This window comes from Panulirus ornatus, chromosome 7 (genome assembly GCF_036320965.1).
Source record: "Panulirus ornatus isolate Po-2019 chromosome 7, ASM3632096v1, whole genome shotgun sequence".
NCBI lineage: Eukaryota > Metazoa > Arthropoda > Malacostraca > Decapoda > Palinuridae > Panulirus > Panulirus ornatus.
In genome coordinates this window covers 40907503-40928581 of record NC_092230.1, presented here as the reverse complement: position 1 = coordinate 40928581, position 21079 = coordinate 40907503, and the positions used below count along the sequence as shown (strand labels likewise).

Sequence of the window (21079 nt, the reverse complement as noted above, 5' to 3'; positions counted from 1 at the left end):
ACAAAAAGGAATGAACAGGAAAAGAGTGATTTCTGGATTTGTCTTTTCTATCTACCCATATAAGTAAACCCAAGTTTTGATCACTTCATAGTGTCCACCAGACTGGCAGTTAACATCTGAATAATCAGCGTAGACTTGAAGGATGCCTACTGGCACCTTCTAATGTATCCCAGAATGAGGAAGTCTTTGACTCTCAAAACTATTACACTTACCCGGCAGTTTAAGGTAATGCCATTATGGTTATGCATAGCCCCACAAATTACCAGTGATTTTGGTCATGCTTCAAAAAACCAGGCATTCCTTGAAGAAGTAGATCTGGCTTACCTGGAAGACTATTTTTGATGACTTCATCTTCAAAGGAGGAATGTGTCAGCCAAGTGCTTCAGGGCCTGTGCACCTTTCAGAAAGCAGGTTTAACCATCATTTAGGACAAGTTGTACTTAATTTCCTACCCCACCATTACAACTCATACTGGCCCTTATCCTCCCCAGGGACAAAGTCTGTGACCACAATGCGGCAATTGACTATGGTGTATTAATATCACCAACTTCAACTTTTTAGAAGTCCAGTTTTGCAGCCCTCTGCAGTGACATGGTGTGACTGCAGACCTGAAAGGTTGATAATACAATAAAAAAAATCCTTCAGAAAGCAGAGATCATGGAGTAGCACTTCCCCAGGACTTTCTCTGGTCCTTAGTTTGGTGGACTGATATGGAAAACCTGGAAAAACTTATGACTTGCGAGATCTTAGTGACTTCTGTGGTGGTTTAGAGGGTCATTTACATGTGGAAGCTTGAGGAGAGTTAGTGAATTACATGTTATGTCCAGACTCGAGATTCTTCTTCTCTTTAATGACACTATCTTATGGGTTAAGATATACCCAAACCCTAAGATTGCTGGCTAAGAGGTAGAAATAGTTTTATTGTCATCAGCTATTGGAAGCTAGTGCCATGAAAGTTTTGTGCCATATGCCTTGTTAAATCTCACAAAGACTTTTGTACCTTTCCAGAGATTATCATGAGGAACATTAATTTGAGCACCCTTAAACGATGAAAGTGCTTGCATCAGGTAATATCTGTATGTGGATTAAGAAACTTTTTATTGGCTCAGCTTGAACTCAACATTAAAGAATGTGATAAGAGAAAGTTTGTCTTTACCTTAACCTTCATCAGAAATATTTAATTGCAGAAAAACAAGGAAAGGAATTGCTGGCACTTGTCTACCACCTTTGTCAGATGCTAGCTTATATTCATAGACCTACCCTGTGTGATTCAAGAGGTTTCTCCTTTAGGGGAGACAGATTCTAGTGTGCTGCCAGTTCACCATGGAAGATATTATTTCCATCTAGACATTTAGCTCTTTTTGTTATTTGATTTATTTTTTCCCACTCTAATGTGGATATGCTTTCAAGACCATGGGACAGTCCACAGATGAGAGAAATATAGGTTTTGGAATTTGAAAAAATTTTCTTTCTGAGGTGTCTCATGTGAGAGAATCCTAGAGAATCTCTCATGATTGTGGGATTTTGCCTTGGAGAGAAAACATTTTTGAATTTCAAAACTTACATTTCTTGCAAGTAGAGTTTTCTAGTTTTCTCAGTCCTTTTTCACATGCTTTAGTTTTTTTGTTTTTTCTCTACTAGAGGGGCTCTATACTTTTTTGTGGTCTTTGTGTTGATTAGTGAAATGTTTTGAAAATAGCTTTATCATATATAAATGATCTACTGACTGATTGACTAGAAGATGAGGAGAGTGATGATCACCATGAATAACAACTGATTTACCTTTGTAGTAAGAGTTTTGACATTCCCATCTTCCCATTTGGTGCTGAAAATCAGTGGTGATCTGAGAAATATTTTTTGTTCATAGATGGCATGAGGAAGGAGTACTAAGTTCAGTCCTACCCATTCCTGTGGTTCCTGTTTTTTGGACTATTTTAAGGTAGAGTGAGCTGCAGATGAGGTTTAGATATTTAGTGATAGAATTAGGTGACAAGATAGATAATTGTTTGCATGATCTTTGAATGATTTAGGAGAACATTTATGCTTTCTTTGTGTGGGCCTCTTTTATACCTAACAGACGTCAGCAATGTTTGGCCAAGACATCAATGATTAACACTTAGTACATTTACTTCACATTGTTATGGCTCAGGAAAGAACATTGTGGATCAAAGCTGGTATTTCTTAAAGGATTATAACAAATCTAAATGATAATGAACATTCCAGGTGTGAAGAAGGATGACAAGAAGCACAGTTGGAGCAGCAACAACATTAGCAAAGAGAGAGTTGATGCCATCCTCCTCCACAGGGTGAGTCTTGCTTATACTATTGCTCTTCTGTTATACTGATCGTATGTAATAAACTCTGAGAACTACTGTATTTGTACTCTGTACCTGTTTTTAATGCTGTATCAGACACATGCTAATTAGTTTTGAATTGTATAAAATTATGGATATTCCATTTTCTATTGAGTTTTTGAGTATTTTGCGAATACCCCTGTTCAAAATAATACAATATCATATTATCGGAAAACAAATAATGTTCAGTATGATGCCAGATCTTCAACTCACCCTTGGATGAAGGCAAGCAAGTATGAATATATACATGTGTATACATGTATATGTTTGTGTATGTATTTGTTGATACGTATATGTTTGTATCTGTGCAGGTATGTGCATCTATGTATATATATGTGTAAATGAGTGGATGCGCCATTCTTCGTCTGTTTTCTGGCGCTACCTTGGTGATGCAGGAAACAGCAATTAAGTATAATAGATAAGTAATATATTGTTTTTTTATTTATTATACTTAGTTGCTGCCTCCCGCGTTAGCAAGGTAGTGCAAGGAAACGGACAAAAGAATGGCCCAACCCACCCACATACACATGCATATACATAAATGCCCAAACACACACACATATACATACCTATACATTTCAACGTATGCATACATAAACATACACAGACATATACATATATACTCATGTACATATTCATACTTGTTGCCTTCATCCATTACCGTCACCTACCTGCCAGACATGAAACAGCACCTCCCCTCCCCCAGTGCACAAAGGCCACATTCGTTCACGCTCAGTCTCTAGCTGTCATGTGTAATGCACTGAAACCACAGCTCCCTTTCTACATCCAGGCCCCACAAAACTTTCCTTGGTTTGCCCCAGACGCTTCACATGCTCTGGTTCAATCGATTGACAGCATGTCGACCCCAGTATACCACATCATTCCAATTCACTCTATTCCTTGCACACCCTTCATCCTCCAGTAAGTTCAGGCCCCATATCGCTCAAAACCTTTTTCACTCCATCCTTCCACCTCCAATTTGGTCTCCCACCTCTCCTCATTCCCTCTACCTCTGACACATATATCCTCTGTCAATCTTTACTCACTCATTCTCTTTATGTGACCAAACCATTGCAATACACCCTCTTCTGCTCTCTCAACCACACACTTTTTATTACCACACATCTCTCTTACCCTTTCATGACTCACTCGGTCAGACCACCTCACACCACATATCGTCCTCAAACATTTAATTTCCAACACATCCACCCTCCTCTGCACAACCCTATCTATAGCTCATGCCTCGCAACTATATAACATGGTTGGAACCCCTATTCCTTCAAACATACCCATTTTTGCTCCGAGATAACTTTCTCGCCTTCCAGACATTCGTCAACACTCCCAGAACCTTCACCCTATCCTCCACCCTGTGACACTTCCAGTTCCATGGTTCCATCTACTGCTAAATCCACTCCCAGATATCTAAAACACTTCACTTCCTCCAGTTTTTTCCATTCAAACTTTTGCTTTGCTTTATTTTGCTTTGTCGCTGTCTCCCGCGTTTGCGAGGTAGCGCAAGGAAACAGACGAAAGAAATGGCCCAACCCACCCCCATACACAATGTATATACATACGCATCCACACACACAAATATACATACCTATACATCTCAGTGTACACATATATATACACACACAGACACATACATATATACCCATGCACACAATTCACACTGTCTGCCTTTATTCATTCCCATCGCCACCTCGCCACACATGGAATACCATCCCCCTGCCCCCTCATGTGTGCGAGGTAGCACTAGGAAAAGACAACAAAGGCCCCATTCGTTCACACTCAGTCTCTAGCTGTCATGCAGTAATGCCCGAAACCACAGCTCCCTTTCCACATCCAGGCCCCACCCAACTTTCCATGGTTTACCCCAGACGCTTCACATGCCCTGATTCAATCCACTGACAGCACGTCAACCCCGGTATTCCACATCGATCCAATTCACTCTATTCCTTGCCCTCCTTTCACCCTCCTGCATGTTCAGGCCCCGATCACTCAAAATCTTTTTCACTCCATCTTTCCACCTCCAATTTGGTCTCCCACTTCTCCTCTTTCCCTCCATCTCCGACACATGTATCCTCTTGGTCAATCTTTCCTCACTCATTCTCTCCATGTGCCCAAACCATTTCAAAACACCCTCTTCTGCTCTCTCAACCACGCTCTTTTTATTTCCACACATCTCTCTTACCCTTACATTACTTACTCGATCAAACCACCTCACACCACACATTGTCCTCAGACATCTCATTTCCAGCACATCCACCCTCCTGCACACAACTCTATCCATAGCCCACACCTCGCAACCATACAGCATTGTTGGAACCACTATTCCTTCAAACATACCCATTTTTGCTCTCCGAGATAATGTTCTCGACTTCCACACATTCTTCAAGGCTCCCAGGATTTTCGCCCCCTCCCCCACCCTATGATTCACTTCCGCTTCCATGGTTCCATCCGCTGCCAGATCCACTCCCAGATATCTAAAACACTTTACTTACTCCAGTTTTTCTCCATTCAAACTTACCTCCCAATAAACATGTCCTTCAACCCTACTGAATCTAATAACCTTGCTCTTATTCACATTTACTCTCAGCTTTCTTCTTTCACACACTTTACCAAACTCAGTCACCAACTTCTGCAGTTTCTCATCCGAATCAGCCTCCAGCGCTGTAGCCTCAGGGAACAACAACTGACTCACTTCCCAAGCCCTCTCATCCAGAACAGATTGCATACTTGCCCCTCTTTCCAAAACTCTTGCATTCACCTCCCTAACAACCCCATCCATAAACAAATTAAAGAGCCATGGAGGCATCACTCACCCCTGCTGCAAATTGACATTCACTGGGAACAAATCACTTTCCTCCCTTCCTACTCTTACACATACCTTACATCCTCTTTTACTTTCCCCATTGTCTTCTATTACCTCTTATTCCTACTCTTATCCCATCTATATTTCTGCTGTACTCCTACTCCTTTCTTTCCTCCAGCTCTAAATCCTTCTCCTTCCACTGCTTTTCTTTTGTCTTTCTCTCTCTCTCTCCTTAATACTTTTTCTGTTTCCTCTCTCTGCTCCCCTTTCCCTTCTTCCTTCTGTATGTTCTCCTTTTCCACTTAATCTGCATTTTGTTTATCTGTCTCTAATCCTTCTTGTGCAAATGCCCATGGCATGATTCTTTGTGTATTTCTGTCCAGAAGCGACGTGAGGCTATCCATGGTCATCCATCGTGGACAAATAAGACAACCCGATATATAGAGCTGGTATTGGTGGCTGACCACAGCTACTACCTTGCATTCCAAAGCAAGACAGCTGCACGATGCAGGGCCATTGTCAATATTGTTAATGCAGTAAGTATTGCATATGTATAATTACATGTTTGTACTGTATGGGGGGGGGCGGGAAGTTTTATACTCTTGGAGCCTCATGATTTAAGGTAATATCATAACCAATGAGGTTCATCCAAGGTGTGATTATTGTTTGTTGAGAACTAAGTATTTCTCACACACATTGTTTAAAGGAAACACCTGATCCATACATCCTCAACTACTTTTGAAACCACACTGCTCCTCCCCAATCTGATGCTCAGTGCATGCCTTCACCCTCTTAATCAATACCCTCCCATACAATTTTCCAGGAATACTCAACAAACTTATGCCTCTGTAGTTTGAACACTCACCTCTATCCCCTTTGCCTTTGTACAATAGCATTATGCATGCATTCCACAAATCCTCAGGCACTTCACCATGATCCATACATACATTGAATATCCTTACCAACCAGTCAACAACACAGTCACCTCCTTTTTATAAATTCCACTGCCATACCATCCAAACCTGTCGCCTTTCCAGATTTCATCTTCTGCAAAGCTTCACTACCTCTTCTCTCTTCACTAAATCAATTTCCCTGACTCTATCACTTCGCACACCCACCTCCATCTGCCACTCTATCATCAAACGCATTCAACAAACCTTCAAAATACCCACTCCATCTCCTCCTCACTCTGTTGCTACCTGCTCCCAGTTCCCCCCTTGCTCTCTTCACCAATGTTCTTATTTGTTCTCTTGTCTTTCGCACATTATTTACCTCCTTCCAAAACATCTTTTTATTCTCTCTAAAGTTTAATGATACTCTCTCACTCCAACTCTCATTTGTCCTCTTTTTGATCTCCTGCTGCTTTCTCTCATACATCTCCTAGTCGTTTGCACTCCTTCCTTGCAAGTACCATCCAAATGCCTTTCCTTTATTTTTCACTAACAACTTTACTTCATCCCACCACTCACTACCCTCTTTAATCTGCCCACCTCCCACCTTTCTCATGCCACATGCATCTCTTGCACATGCTGTTACTGCTTCCCTGAATATCTCCCATTCCTCACCCACTCACCTTTTGCCATTTTACACTCAATCTTTTTTGGCACTCCCTCACACAAGTCTCCTTTCCAATCTCACTTACTCTCACCACTCATTTCTCCCATACATTCTCTCCTCTTTTTTGAAAACCTCAACAAATCTTCACTTTTGCCTCCGCAAGATAGTGATCAGACATCTCACCAGCTGTCCCTCTTAGCACATTTACATCCAAAAAGCTCTCTTTTACATGTCTGTCACTTAACACGTATTCTAATAATGCCCTTTGACCATCTCTCCTGCTCTCATATGTATACTTGTGTATATCTCTCTTTTTAAACCAGGTATTCCCAATCACCAGCCTTTTTTCAGCACACAAATTCACAAGCTCTTCACCATTTCCATTCACAACACTGAATATCTCATGCGCACCAGTTATACCCTTAGCTGCCACCTTTGCATTTAAATCACCCATCACTAATACCCAGTCTCGTGCACCAGAACTGCTGACACACTCACTCAGCTTCTCTCAAAGCACTTTCCTCTCAAGATCTTTCTTCTCATGACCAGGTCCATTAGTACCAATAATTACCCATCTCTTGCCATCCAATTTCAGTATTACCCGCATCAATCTAGAATTTACTTCCTTGTACTCTGTCACACACCCTCACAACTCCTGACTTTAATCCCAAGATGTTTTCAAACCATCCTTCCCCTTTACCCTTGAGCTTTGTTTCACTCAGCCAGAACATCCGGGTTTCTTTCCTCAAACATACTACCTATCTCTCTTTTCTTCTCATCTTGGTTACATCTACAATCTTTCATACACCCCAATCTGAGCCTTCAAGGAGGAGCATGATGGGGAGGGTTTTCAGCCCCCTGCTCCTGCCCCCTTTAGGCACCTTCTACGAAATACAGGTAATACGGAGGTAGAATTCTTTCTCCCCTACCTCATGCGTATATATATTTTTTTTCAAAAGAAGGAATAGAGAAGGGGTGATGTTCCCTCTAAGGCTCTGTCCTCCGTTCTTAACGCTACCTCACTAACACGAGAAATGGTGAATATGCATGAAAAAAGTATATTCTTTTTAACTATTCTTTATGTTCTTCTTTTCCTGTGCTTTTATTACTCCTTGTACCATCTTACAGGTGTTCCGACCACTGGGTTTGGTCGTGGTGCTAACCCACTTGGAAGTATGGGACACCAAAGACAAGATTGAAGTCTCTCAGGACTCAAACAGTACTATTGATAATATGAGGCCCTATCGACAGAAGTTGTTGGCATCTCTCCCAGATGTGCCTAATGATAATACACAGCTATTGACGTGAGTATATCAACAACAAGAAACATGTTTCTATTTTTTGTTAAGGACTTATCCACCCCAGATGGCCATAACTTCATTCTGAATAAAATTTAGAATCACATCTCATTTACTTATGGCAAATTTATTGCCTCAACTAATGATCTTTATAGGATTTACCTTTTCATGATGTTTTAGAAGTGACAAGTGTTCCTTATCCTTATACTAAGTGGCACAGGAAGATCTTATTTATGTGTTACATTCATAGCCCCAAATTCATTATTCACGGAATTTACTTTTATAGGACATTTTCATTAGTGATAGTTGTTCCGTTTGCCATGTAGCACAGAAAGGTTTGGTCTGAGTGGAACACCAACTTTAGCCTTGCTTCCTCATATACACAGTTTTGGAGCATTGAATCCCTAAAACTTTTTAATGGTTTTAATAAGATTTTGATGACATAGGTATGAAAATCAGATTGGAGAAGAGCAGTGTGGTCTTAGAAGTGGTAGAGGATGTGTGGATCAGGTGTATGCTTTGAAGAATATATGTGAGAAATGATAGAGTTGATAGAGATACTCTGTGGAAAGTATTAAGAGTATATGGTGTGGGAGGTAAGTTGCTAAAAGCAGTGAAAAGTTTTTATCGAGGATGTAAGGCATGTGTGCGAGTGGAAAGGGAGGAAAGCGATTGGTTCCCAGTGAATGCTGGTTTGTGGCAGGGGTGTGTGATGTCTCTATGGTTGTTTAATTTGTTTATGGATGGTGTTGTTAGGGATGTGAATGCAAGAGTTTTGGAAGGAGGGGCAAGTATGCAGTCTGTTGTGGATGAGAGCGCTTGGGAAGCGAGTCAGTTGTTGTTCACTGATGACACAGCGCTGGTGGCTTATTTGGATGAGAAACTGCGGAAGCTGGTGACTGAGTTTGGTAAAGTGTGTGAAAGAAGAAAGCTGAGAGTAAATGTGAATAAGAACAAGGTTATTAGGTTCAGTAGGGCTGAGGGACTAGTTGATTGGGAGGTAAGTTTGAATGGAGAAAAACTGAAGGAAGTGAAGTATTTTAGATATTTGGTAGTGAATTTAGCAGCAGATGGAACCATGGAAGCTGGAGTCACAGGGTGGGGGAGGGGTCGAAGGTTCTAGGAGCATTGAAGAATGTGTGAAAGGCGAGAAAGTTATCTCTGAGAGCAAAAATGGGTATGTTTGAAGGAATAGTGGTTCCAACAATGTTATGTGGTTGCGAGGTAAGGGCTATAGATAGGGTTGTGCAGAGGAGAGTGGATGTGTTGGAAATGAGATGTTTCAGGACAATTTGTGGTGTGAGGTGGTTTGATCGAGTAAGTAATGAAAGGGTAAGAGAGATGTGTGGTGATAAAAAGTGTGGTTGAGAGAGCAGAAGAGGGTGTATTGCAATGGTTTGGTCACATGGAGAGAATGAGTGAGGAAAGATTGACAAAGAGGATATATGTATCAGAGGTGGAAGGAACGAGAAGTGGGAGACCAAATTGGAGGTGGAAAGATGGGATGAAAAAGATTTTGAGCTATCGGGGCCTGAACATACAAGAGGGTGAAAGGCTTGCAAGGAATAAAGTGAATTGGAACGATGTTGTATACCAGGGTCAACATGCTATCAGTGGATTGAACCAGGGCATGTGAATCATCTGGGGTAAACCATGGAAAGTTTTGTGGGGCCTGGATGTGGAAGGGAGCTGTGGTTTTGGTGCATTATACATGACAGCCAGAGGCTGAATGTGAACGAATGTGGCCTTTGATGTCTTTTCCCAGCACTACCTCGCATGCACGCAAGGGAAGGGGGATGCCATTTCATGTGTGGTGGGGTGGCGACGGAACTGGATGAAGGCAGCAAGTATGAATATATACATGTGTATATGTGTATATGCGTGTAAATGTTGGAATGTTTCCCTTTTAGAAAGTTTAGATACTTGGAGGGGAGGGTGAGTGAGTGGAGAAAAATTGGAGAAAGTAAAGTGTTGTATACCTGGGAGTGGACATGGCAGCAAATGGAACCATGGAAGTAGAAGTGGGTCAATGGATGGATGAGGGGTCAGAGGTTCTGGGAGCTTTGAAGAATGTGTGGAGAGATAATTATATGGGCAGGGCAAAAATGGGTATGTTTGAAGGTAGTCCCAACAATATTATATGGATGCAAGGCATAGGATGTAGATGAGAATGTTTGAGGATAATGTGTAGTTTGAGAAGGTTTAGTTGAGTGAATAATAAAAGCATAAGAGAGGTGTGGTAATAAAAAAGAGTATGGACAGGTAGAAAATGGATGCAAGTAAATATGACCTTTCTTCATTTGTTCCTAGTGCTACCTTGCCAACACAGGAAGTGGAGATCAAATCTGTAAGAAATATATATATTCATCGTAGGGCCCTTCAAACTCATCAAATATATTATGTGTAATATTTTTGTAATATTATGATAACACTTGGTGGCACATAATGTACTGCAATTATTTTTATTCATTATGGAGGGGAATGATGTACAAACATGAATCTGTAATTGTGAATGATATACAACCAGAAATAGCATGATTAAATAGAAAGGTTTATTGATATTTATTACAGTGCTGTAAAAGTTCTCTCTATGATGGTGCTATTTGTATTAGATTTAGTAATTAGTGTGTATAATACAGGATAGAACAGTCATTTACATGTAGGGATATGAAAAAAGACAATGAACTGCCAAGAACAGTGTCACAAATTAAGATTTGTTTTTGAACATTCACTGTACAAACTGGTTACTGCTAGCCACTGCATCCCAGGTTCATCTTGCAGATGATAGCTGGATTTCTACAAAGGCCCCCAAAGTCTTAAATATGGCTACAAGAAAAGTCTTCCATCATTGTAATAGGACCTGTTTTAGCAGTTTGTTTTCTCCTTGTTAAGACAGAATGTAGACCACAAGTGCTGGATCAAACCAGAGATCTCGGATATGAAACAGGTAACATCCATAGAGGATGTTAGTATGAACTTTGACCATTTTTATGCTTTAGATGATTCTTATGCTCGAATGCAGCTCATTGGTTGAGCATTCATTTGAAAAGAGTTCCTGTCTGGAGATTGGATCGAGTTGGACATCAGTCCACTGAGAGTCTGTATGTCCTATCCTTAGACTTATGTATTCCTTCCTCAACCTTCTTTTTGTTAGGAAGTCTTTTGATTTGAAGCAGATGCTCATAGAAGCTGTTTTATGTGGAGAAAATGTTTTTTGTTCAACTAACTGTGATAGCTTTAGTATTGTATGAAAATTTAATATTCAGTATTTGTTGTTCATTGTTGAGAGATTTCTTGACATTAGACTCTCTTTTAATCAGTTAACCATCTTTAGGTTTAAGGTTTATCTGTTTTAGTAAACAAGGAAGCCAGCATGAGGCATTTTGTCATGTAATCTTCAAATGTGAGTACCTTCAATAACAAACTATGAAATTTGTAGAAAATCTTAGCTGAGATATACAAAGTTAATCTGGTAACTTGTTAAAAAAGTTAGCACTGAGTATCCACGTAATTATGCTTGTGATAATCAATAGCTTTTTTCTTTTACCTGAAAGCGAAGATAAGCTGTTGTTTAAATTGGCTAAGAAGAAACCTTGACCACTATAATCCTTATAAAAGATTTTCAGTTCTGTTTTTGTTAGGTCCTCCAGGAATTAGAGTTGGAAGATTAAAAAATGCCTTTTCTCTTTATTTTGGGGTCTGAATTTAGAAAAGGTCTATTAGCTTAATCTTTGAGTTTAAGGAAAAATGCCAACTCACCTATTTTAAAGGACTGTATGTTACTTTATGGTACATTTGAAGTATTTGTAACTTTTTCTTGGTGGAGTTATTGTGTATGGATCTGAGTTTTTGTTGGTTATAAATAAGGCAGGGACAATTTCAAACTTTGTCATTAGACGATTGGGAGATTTGCTTCTTTCCGAGATGGCCATCAGGCAGCTCCTTCCACAAGTGTAGTTGATCATTTTGCAGTTACTAGTGTGGCCACTCAGAGTATATTCATTTTGAGAATTGTGCAACACAAAATATTTCTGAATCTATGATGGAACATCCCTGGGGATAGGGGAGAAAGAATACTTCCCACGTATTCCCTGCGTGTCGTAGAAGGCGACTAAAAGGGGAGGGAGCGGGTGGCTGGAAATCCTCCCCTCTCGTTTTTTTTTTTTTTTTAATTTTCCAAAAGAAGGAACAGAGAAGGGGGCCAGGTGAGGATTTTCCCTCTAAGGCCCAGTCCTCTGTTCTTAACGCTACCTCGCAAATGCGGGAAATGGCGAATCGTATGAAAAAAAAAAAAAAAATTGATGGAACATCCATGTTTAGTTACTTTGTTTCCCTTCACATTTCACCATGCTAAGTATTTTGTTGTATTGGTTGTGTTGCCTTCTCTATAGTTGTACACACTCTTTCACAGAAAATATACATTTCATCATGTGTACTGTTGTGATGTATATACCAATTAAATATTCATTTTAGAATTTACATTTGTGTCAAAGGAACTTTTTCAGTTTGGTATTTGTGAAGGTTTATCATTATCAGTGAAAGTGATTTTAATGTAATCATTTGTTAGATTTTCATAACCACGAACCCATTGCAGCTAAGATGAAATTCCTCGTTACTGTATCTCCCAGCAATGTTGCCTTATAACAGCCCTGTACACTAACATACTTTAGGATAAGATTTTATTAGTATGATCTTAAAAATGTATTGCCTAAAAGAAATAATTACTTTTTTCAGGACGATTGACTTTGAAGGAAGAACCATTGGGAAAGGTTTGATAAATGGCATGTGCAGGTATGGAGTAATTGGTTCAGCATTTTTTCTCTAATAAGTAGCAATTGGTTTAAATAGGAAGCATTGATGTAGAGTAAATTTGAAGTATTTGATCTGCTTGCTGATGAACTTATTATTTGATTTTCTTCTTATCAGGAAAGAACTGATCACAAAGAATATTGTTTAAAGTAAAAGTATTGCATAAACATTTATCAACAAAAAAACCCTCATGTTCAGTATATAAAGAGAATTTTATGAAAATTAAATAACTTTCAGCTCAAAAATAGGAGGAATTATATTGTTTTTACTTTGTAAAGCATGAAACTATTTTCCCCTGCAGTTACAAAGATTCAGTTGGGATTGTGCAGGACCAGAAATTTAGTGTGATCTATGTTGCACAAACAATGGCTCATGAGATAGGACATAATCTTGGCCTTGGTCATGATGAGGATGAAGAGGACTGCCAGTGTGACACTAATGGCTGTATTATGAACTCTGGCATCAGCACCAGGTAAGATAATGAGAAAGTAAAAGAGATAAAGAGGAAGGGATGTAAATTCTAGATGACAGTGCCAGAAAATTAGTAAATGAATCCAGTGTACTGCTGTGTCAGGGTTTTTATAAGACATGATCTTGAGTGAGATAATAAATCATATATAGTAGTGATTCTTTTTTTTTACATTAGAAAATACACTTTGTGAAGTACAAAACTTAATGGACAGCTCTAAAAAGTTGGCTATGTGAGCTTGTGAAAAGCATGCTTTAAAGCCAGACCCTTCACCTGTCTTCTGTTATGAAATATTCTGGAAAAACCATGTTACTTAATAAATAAAGTAGTTGAGGCAAGACTAAGAATGCTACAGTCATATTAAATGCATACAATAAACATAACTTTAATGTGTCTTGGAGATATGTGAGAAATTTCCCTCCAGGGTTAGTTTGTCTTGCAAGCCTTGAGTGATTCTATAGGATATGGGGTTGTTAGAAACCTCATAGCCCCAGCTTTGTAGTAAGGTAAATGACTTTAACCCCCCTCCCCTAACTCTGGTTAACTACCTATTCTATAACAGCAGCCTACAGCTTGGTTCAGCTTTGCCCACCCACATGTCAACAACCTTCATTCTGCAATGACTTCATCTTCCCCTTACACTATTCATCTCTCATATGAGAGAGAAATATTAACCATCTTATTTCTGAAAATTCCTTATATCCTGGCTAGTAAATAGATGGTCATCTAGTTGAATTTTTGGTGATGGTTGGCAGCTTCAAGCTGGAAAATGGGCCAGTGGAGTGGTAGCCATCAGTACTAGAATAGAGGGAAGTGCATGATGGAATCTTTTCGTAATGCTAAAGGACAAGATCACTCTGTAGCCTTGTGGGAATAACATGATAAACCATTTTTCCAGCTTATCAATAATATACTAGCTGCATCTGAAAGAGGTTTATTGTAGCTTGTTTCTCCCAGTTTGGATTTCATAATCATTTATCAGTCATGTCACATAAATACATGAGGAGAAAACTCCCCTCAGAGAGCTGTATATATATATCATAGTGTTTTGTTATTGCCTTCAGTTTTTTTTCCAGCTTTTTCAAGGATTTGAAATAAATAGTCTCGATATGTTTTTCTCATCAGAGGAGATTATAAAGAATGGAGATGTCTTTGTTAATGTCTGGGAGTCTCAAGCTTTGGTTGAAGGAGGAGCCAAAGTGCATGCATATGCATGTATGTTGACATGAAGTTGATGCTGCTGAGTAGAACTAGAGATGGTGGGGTGAATGTTATTTAATTCATTAAAGAAAACATCACAATCATGGGAAAATGAACACAAGGACCACACATCAGTGTATCTAACTCACATTTTTGGATGATTACTGATTGAAGTTAGAATCTCACTCTCATAGTGTTCTATGAATAAGACTGATGATTGGACTAAAAACTTTCATTGACTTAATAGAGCTTTGTGCTTCAGATGATGTTTTCCAAGATGATGAAGGTAATTTTTATAGAGAGAAATTTGGTCTTGCCTTAGGAAATCCCCTTAGTTCCATAGCATAGCCTGCCTCTGCAAGTGAAACAGTGTTGGAACAACTGTGTGATAGATCTATGGCAGCACGTCATAGGTGGGAAAGTAGGGTAATGGCCAAGTGAGTGAATACACTATTACTTTTAGTGGAATTTTATGGCTTTCTAGCACACATATTTTGTTTTGTGTGCATCAATGTGACTGTGGCATTATTATGCATATGTTTACTTTCCTTACTGGTTGAATTAGATGGGTTTGTTGAAGAGCAACATGTTTTAGAGTAGGTGAAGGAGTGTGCTTAAAATGCTCAAAAATGTTCTTTGTTCATAGATAGAATAAAACCATGCTTTCATATATAAACTCACTTTCATGATTTGCTTCGCTGAAACCTCTTGTTGAAATTTCAGCAGGCATTTGATTTGTGTTTTTCTAGTTTACATATGTAACATATACATACCAGCCACGGGCATACTGAATGATACATACGTTACGTAATATTAAGTTTATCATTTTATGTGTGATGGGGTGGTGATGGGAATGAATAAAGGCAGCAAGTATGAATTATGTACATGTGTATATATGTATATGTCTTTGTATGTATTTATATGTATATGTTGAAATGTATAGGTATGTATATGTGCGTGTGTGGATGTGTATGTACATACATGTGTATGTGGGTGGGTTGGGCTACCTTACTAACACGGGAGACAGCGACAAGTTATGATAGAATGATAAAGAAATATATATATGTGTGTATGTATGAGTGGATGGGCTGTTCTTTGTCTGTTTCCTGGGCCTCCCTTGCTGACACGGGAAACGGCGATCATGTATAATAAGTGAATAAATATATGTGAATTTGTTCATGTGTCAAGGCATCATCTTGCTCATGGCTTAATTTTATAACCTTAAAGTTCAAAGCTAGTATTCTAAATCAGTTAGGGCATAACTGTGAAAAGAAAGAGGTGCTTTACAGATAGCTTAGAAATATCTTAAGAATGGTAGGTTTGAATATTGATAATAGAATATATGAGCAAAGTAGGTAGAAAGTTCCAGTAATAGGCCAAGTACAAAGTTTAAAGTGTGAGGGAGTATATGTGTGAAAATGATAATAGTATAGACCATTGTGGTTGAAAGTACAAGGGTTAGGGGATGAAGAGAAGACTCCATCAGCTACCTTGCTGCACACTAGGGAAACTATCATGTAATACTCTTCACTATACATGTAGGCCAGCATTGACCACAGGACAATTTAGGTGTTGGACCAGCTGTAGTAACCTCATGTATTGAATTTCTTTCCTTCTCAAACAGAAACAGCTCACATATCATGTGGAGTTCCTGCAGCAAGAAAAACATTACGAGTAACTTGAATGCATTTTTATTCGACTGCCTGAAAAACGTGCCCTCACAGCAGTTCTCGGGCTCCATATGTGGTAATGGCATAGTTGAAGATGGAGAACAATGTGACTGTGGCCCACAAGAGTTTTGTAAGAATCCTTGCTGCCTTGCTGACAGTTGCAAACTAGTTGGCAATGCCTCTTGTGCCTCTGGTGCCTGTTGTGACACTCAGGTGAGTAAGTAGGAATTTTTTGTTTATGTGTCAGAGGAAAGACAGTGTTGATTTGTGTCAAGGGATACTTTCCATTTTATCTTGAATACTTGCAATCATTTTCAGCTCAGAAAATACATACTTTTCTTTCTTCCATTCACCAGCTTTCACATCCCTCTTCCATCATTCTCTGAGTATTGTTTTTCTTAATTTATTTTATTTTATTGCAAATATGATAGTCTCAACCATTCAAACTATTGTTAATATACTGATCATCTATCTTATGAGCTGCCATCCCCAAACCCTCTCTATCTATAATATTCTTGTTATACAAGACCAGGTATTAGTGACGAGTGATTTAAGTGCGAAGGTAATTGATGTGGCAGTTGAGGGTTTAATTGGTGTGCATGGGGTATTCAGTGCTACGAATGGAAATAGTGAAGAGCCTGTGGATTTGTGTGCTGAAAAAAGACTGATGATTGGAAATACCTGGTTTAAAAAGAGAGATTTTTTTTTTTCATACTATTCGCCATTTCCCGCGATAGCGAGGTAGCGTTAAGAACAGAGGACTGGGCCTTTGAGGGAATATCTTCTCCTGGTCCCCTTCTCTGTTCCTTCTTTTGGGAAAAAAAAAAAAAAGAGAGATATGTATACAAATATACATATGTGAGTAGGAGAGATGGTGAATGGGCATTATTCGATGATGTATTAATTGATAGGTGTCCTCTGATGTTGTCAGAGATGTAGAAGCAAAGCCTACTAAAGAGATAAGATCTCGTGTGTTTTATTTAGAGTTGTATATGATCGGAATGAGAGAAAGAGAAGGTAAAGGAGAGAGAGGATTGGTCTTGTTAGTAAGAGATAGCCTTGATTTTCAAGAAATAGTGAAAGATAGCCCATTCCAGTAATACATACTGGGAAGAGTAACTGTAGGGAAGAAGTATATATTGGTGTTAACATTATGTAATCTCAGAAATTGCAGTGATCCAGAATGAACATACAATGATAACAGTGAAAGAATGATCAGGATGTTAGATGAAGCTGTAAGACACTTCCCAGTGATGCTAAAATACTGATAGTGGGATATTTCAGTTATGAAGAGGTGACTGGGAGAATATGGATTCTCATTGTAACAGGGAATCATGGAAACAAGGTTTTAGAACATTTATAGGAAAAATTTCTGTATGAACGTGTCTGTGATTATACTATGATGGGAGGGATGGATACATTATCATTACTAGATCTTTTCTTCACACATTCTAGCATGGACATCAAAGGTTTCCTCTGATAGATCACTGACCAGTAGTGTCTTGTAAACTCTGGTTGTAGCATTACTGTGACTGATGATATGTGAAAGTGACTTGCCAGAGATACTCAAACCACCTGAATATGTTTGTGTATCAGTGAAAGTTAGAAGGGAAATTAGCAGGTTTCTTAGAGTCTGTGATAAACACCAGGTTTTTTGGGTGCATGGTACAAAAATATAACCAAATAAATGCAAAACAGTGAAGATATATACATAGTGAATTACATAGTGAATTGATGTATTTATCAACTTGCAGTAAGCATAGTAAAGGAACAAAACTGTGTATTGGTCAGCATAAAATTACATTGTCTGCAAAAAATCTTGTCCACCTCCCCATACCTTTTCAAAGGCAGTGTTACACTTACATTTTAGTCCTTGTCATCTCTCATTTGGTCTTAATTACCAGCTGCAGAGGACATGGAATTAGTAAGGTTCTTAGGGTATAAGAGGTCCATGTTTTGGATTCATAAGGTCTTGATCTCCCAAATGATGCAAGGCACTGATGGGTTGTTACAGGAAGCAGCCACCCAGCCACCTGATCATGCATTCTAAGTGCCTAGTTCACTGAGAAATCTTACGTGTACCTACATTTTCTTACTTCCAAGCAATAATTCAGCCTTTCTCTTCCTTTGAATTGTAAGAGCCAACCATCTTGAAGTAAAGGTGGAAGAAATAAAGTGCCCAGAAGCTGAGTGTCCAAAATGAAGTTGCTGCCAGGAAGAGTAAAGAAAGAACATCCTTCATGCAAGATAGCTTGAGGCACATTGATGTGGGTTACAGGTGTTCACACTATTTGAAACACTAGTCTCAGTGACCAGATTTATGATGATTTCACCCTGAGAGGGTCATATGTTTGCACCCACAATAAACCTCAGCCATGTATTGCCTTTGAAAATATATAGGTACAGACAGTCATTTTTGTAGACACTGTAGGTCTAAGAACATAGAAAAAGAATTGTTTTAAATGATGTATAGAACATGTTGCACCTAAATAAGGATATGTATGACCAGTTTGGTCTCCTTGCTTGTACAGACATATGGAATTGGAAGAGTTGAATAACAGGCAGTAGAAACTGTTCATGATGCAAGGGAGCTAAGCTACATGAAGAGGATTGCAGCCTTAGACCTCCACATTAGAATACAGAAGGACAAGAGTGCATGATTATAGATTTTTTTGTTCCTCAAAGTGTTTATTGACATACATGTTAAATATTTCATTCAGATTAGAAGGAAACAGTCAACCAAAAGTCACAAGAAGGAATAAAAGATGAGATGAAGTCAAGTAAATGAGAGATGCTCATATTATAGTACAGTAATGTTCTCATGGAAAGTGCAAAGTGAAGAAGAGGTGAAGACAGTGACCATTAAGAAATCCGAAATCATTGTGATTGTCCGGTAATGAGATAATTGAGATAGGGCCCAACATAGGTAAAATTATCATGTTTACATGAATAGATAATAGATGATTCTTTTATGTTTACTGCAGACTTGCAGGCCCAAGTTAGCATGGACAGTGTGCCGAGCTGTTGTGGATGAGTGTGACACTGCCGAGTACTGTACTGGAGACTCAGAATTTTGCCCACCTGATGTTTTTAAGAAAGATGGAACCTCTTGCCGGCAAAGTAAGGTGAGTAATGAATATTGCAGAGTACTTAGTATGGTGCTTATAAAAGAAGAAATGGAATTGTCTGCCTATGGATTACTTACCACATTTATTCTCAGTATATCCATACAGTATATCCAGTGCTTCCTTCATGAAACAAAGCTTAGTTGCTCCTGCAGGCGCCATCTCTCTTGAACACAATCTCATCCCCCTTTCCAGATCCCTCCCCTTCATGATTCACCAATTTACACCCTATCGGTGTTCATGGTCATTCATTTTGTCTGTGAGCTTGACCTTTTTCCCTTCACAGTAGAGTATTATGTTATGTAAAATCACCAGGGAAAAATGTTCTCCTAGAGACGTCTCTCCAGCATGTCTTTATTCCATGGTTTGGACATGTATTTGATAAGGAATATGAATGCAAGAAACCTCTGTCTTGGGTTAAAGCATATAACATAGTTCTAGCTGTGATATATATCCTAGAACAGAATTGGATATTTGCCTCAAATTCTAGTTGAATTTCTTAATTTTTATTGATGATTATTTGTGCCCATATGTATTATTTAAATATACCACAGCACCTTATCTAGCTATGATTCTTAAAGTTATTGGAGAAAGGCCTCTTTTAAAACATTATTTCTTGCAGTAGAGAGAGCTTAATGAACATATTATCAGTTTTCTTGAGGCAGAGTAGTCCAATAGCTTTTAAATTCCCTGGTTTTCTTAACAATACAGAGTACTCCTTAAAGATTTATACTCAGCTTTCTGCATTTGCCTCAAATTTAATCTGATTATTTAGTTTTTTATCAGTGGTTTGCCCTTTATACTCCATTGATTATCATTTTTATCATGATATGGTACAATACCAGGTCCTCTTGCACCATTCAAGTGCTGCATATGCGCCTTTCATCTTCACTGTTGCTCTTTCACATTAAGTTACTGCTTTTCCTTTGCTCTTTTTCCGTTTTTTTTCATTAAGCCAATCATTGCTCTTTTTTCTTGTTTCCACTTCTCCATTCTTTTGTTGTAGTAAATGCCCTACTACTCTTTTATTATAGATTTTGCAGAACATATTATAACACTGCTCATTCTTCAAATTCTAGAATTCAGCTTCCCAGTCTATTCAATGAAAGTAGGTGTTTTATTTCTTCATAGTTTGCATTCCTCTATTTTCTTTTGTTTTGGGCTTGCTCCATATCTTTTCCCACATCCTCTTTTAAAGGTAAGGAGAGATAAGGAGAGAGACTTTTTCATTTGGTTTTCTCTCCTTAAGAGTGGCACCTCAGTAAATCTTGGTTCCACTAAGATTTAATGATTTTCTCAGGTGTAATTATGGGTAGCCCCAAGTGAGACACCACTCTTATGTGCTAGTTTCTGTTGCTGGTAATGCATTTAACATTGTGAATACACCTTGGAATTTAATATTTAGTTCTATTTCCTGTTTTCCTTCAACAACCCATCCCTTTGAGACATCTGTCTGATTAATCTTTTTTTTATGTGATAGTCTGCTTCTTATGATTTATGTAACATTTTAGGATTTTTAAATGTGTCATTCATAATTAATGAACCTGTATTACTGACAATGCGGAAAGAGTTCTGACCATGAATTTTTGATATTGCAGGGCCACTGTTACAAAGGAGAGTGTGGTAGCCATGAGGGCCGGTGTCAGCAGATATGGGGTAAAAGTGCCTCAGCAGGTTCTCCACACTGCTACACCCAGTTCAACCTAGGGGGTGACTCATTTGGCAACTGTGGCTTTTTGGACCAACACAGCAAGACTCTGCAGCCTTGTTCTGCCCAGTTAG

At 38.7% G+C, this 21079-nt stretch overlaps 1 protein-coding gene across 3 annotated transcripts in view; it reads left to right on the top strand.

Annotated features, from left to right (window-relative positions):
• LOC139749556 (disintegrin and metalloproteinase domain-containing protein 12-like) overlaps positions 1–21079 on the top strand; it is a 53136-nt gene that overhangs the window by 21992 nt on the left and 10065 nt on the right. For all 3 annotated transcript variants that reach the window (XM_071663564.1, XM_071663565.1, XM_071663566.1), the window contains exons 9-16: positions 2224–2306; positions 5553–5705; positions 7855–8030; positions 12759–12815; positions 13135–13305; positions 16127–16385; positions 19157–19297; positions 20896–21074. In XM_071663564.1, coding sequence (XP_071519665.1) covers positions 2224–2306; positions 5553–5705; positions 7855–8030; positions 12759–12815; positions 13135–13305; positions 16127–16385; positions 19157–19297; positions 20896–21074 — 1219 coding nt within the window. The remainder of the gene's footprint in view (positions 1–2223; positions 2307–5552; positions 5706–7854; positions 8031–12758; positions 12816–13134; positions 13306–16126; positions 16386–19156; positions 19298–20895; positions 21075–21079) is intronic.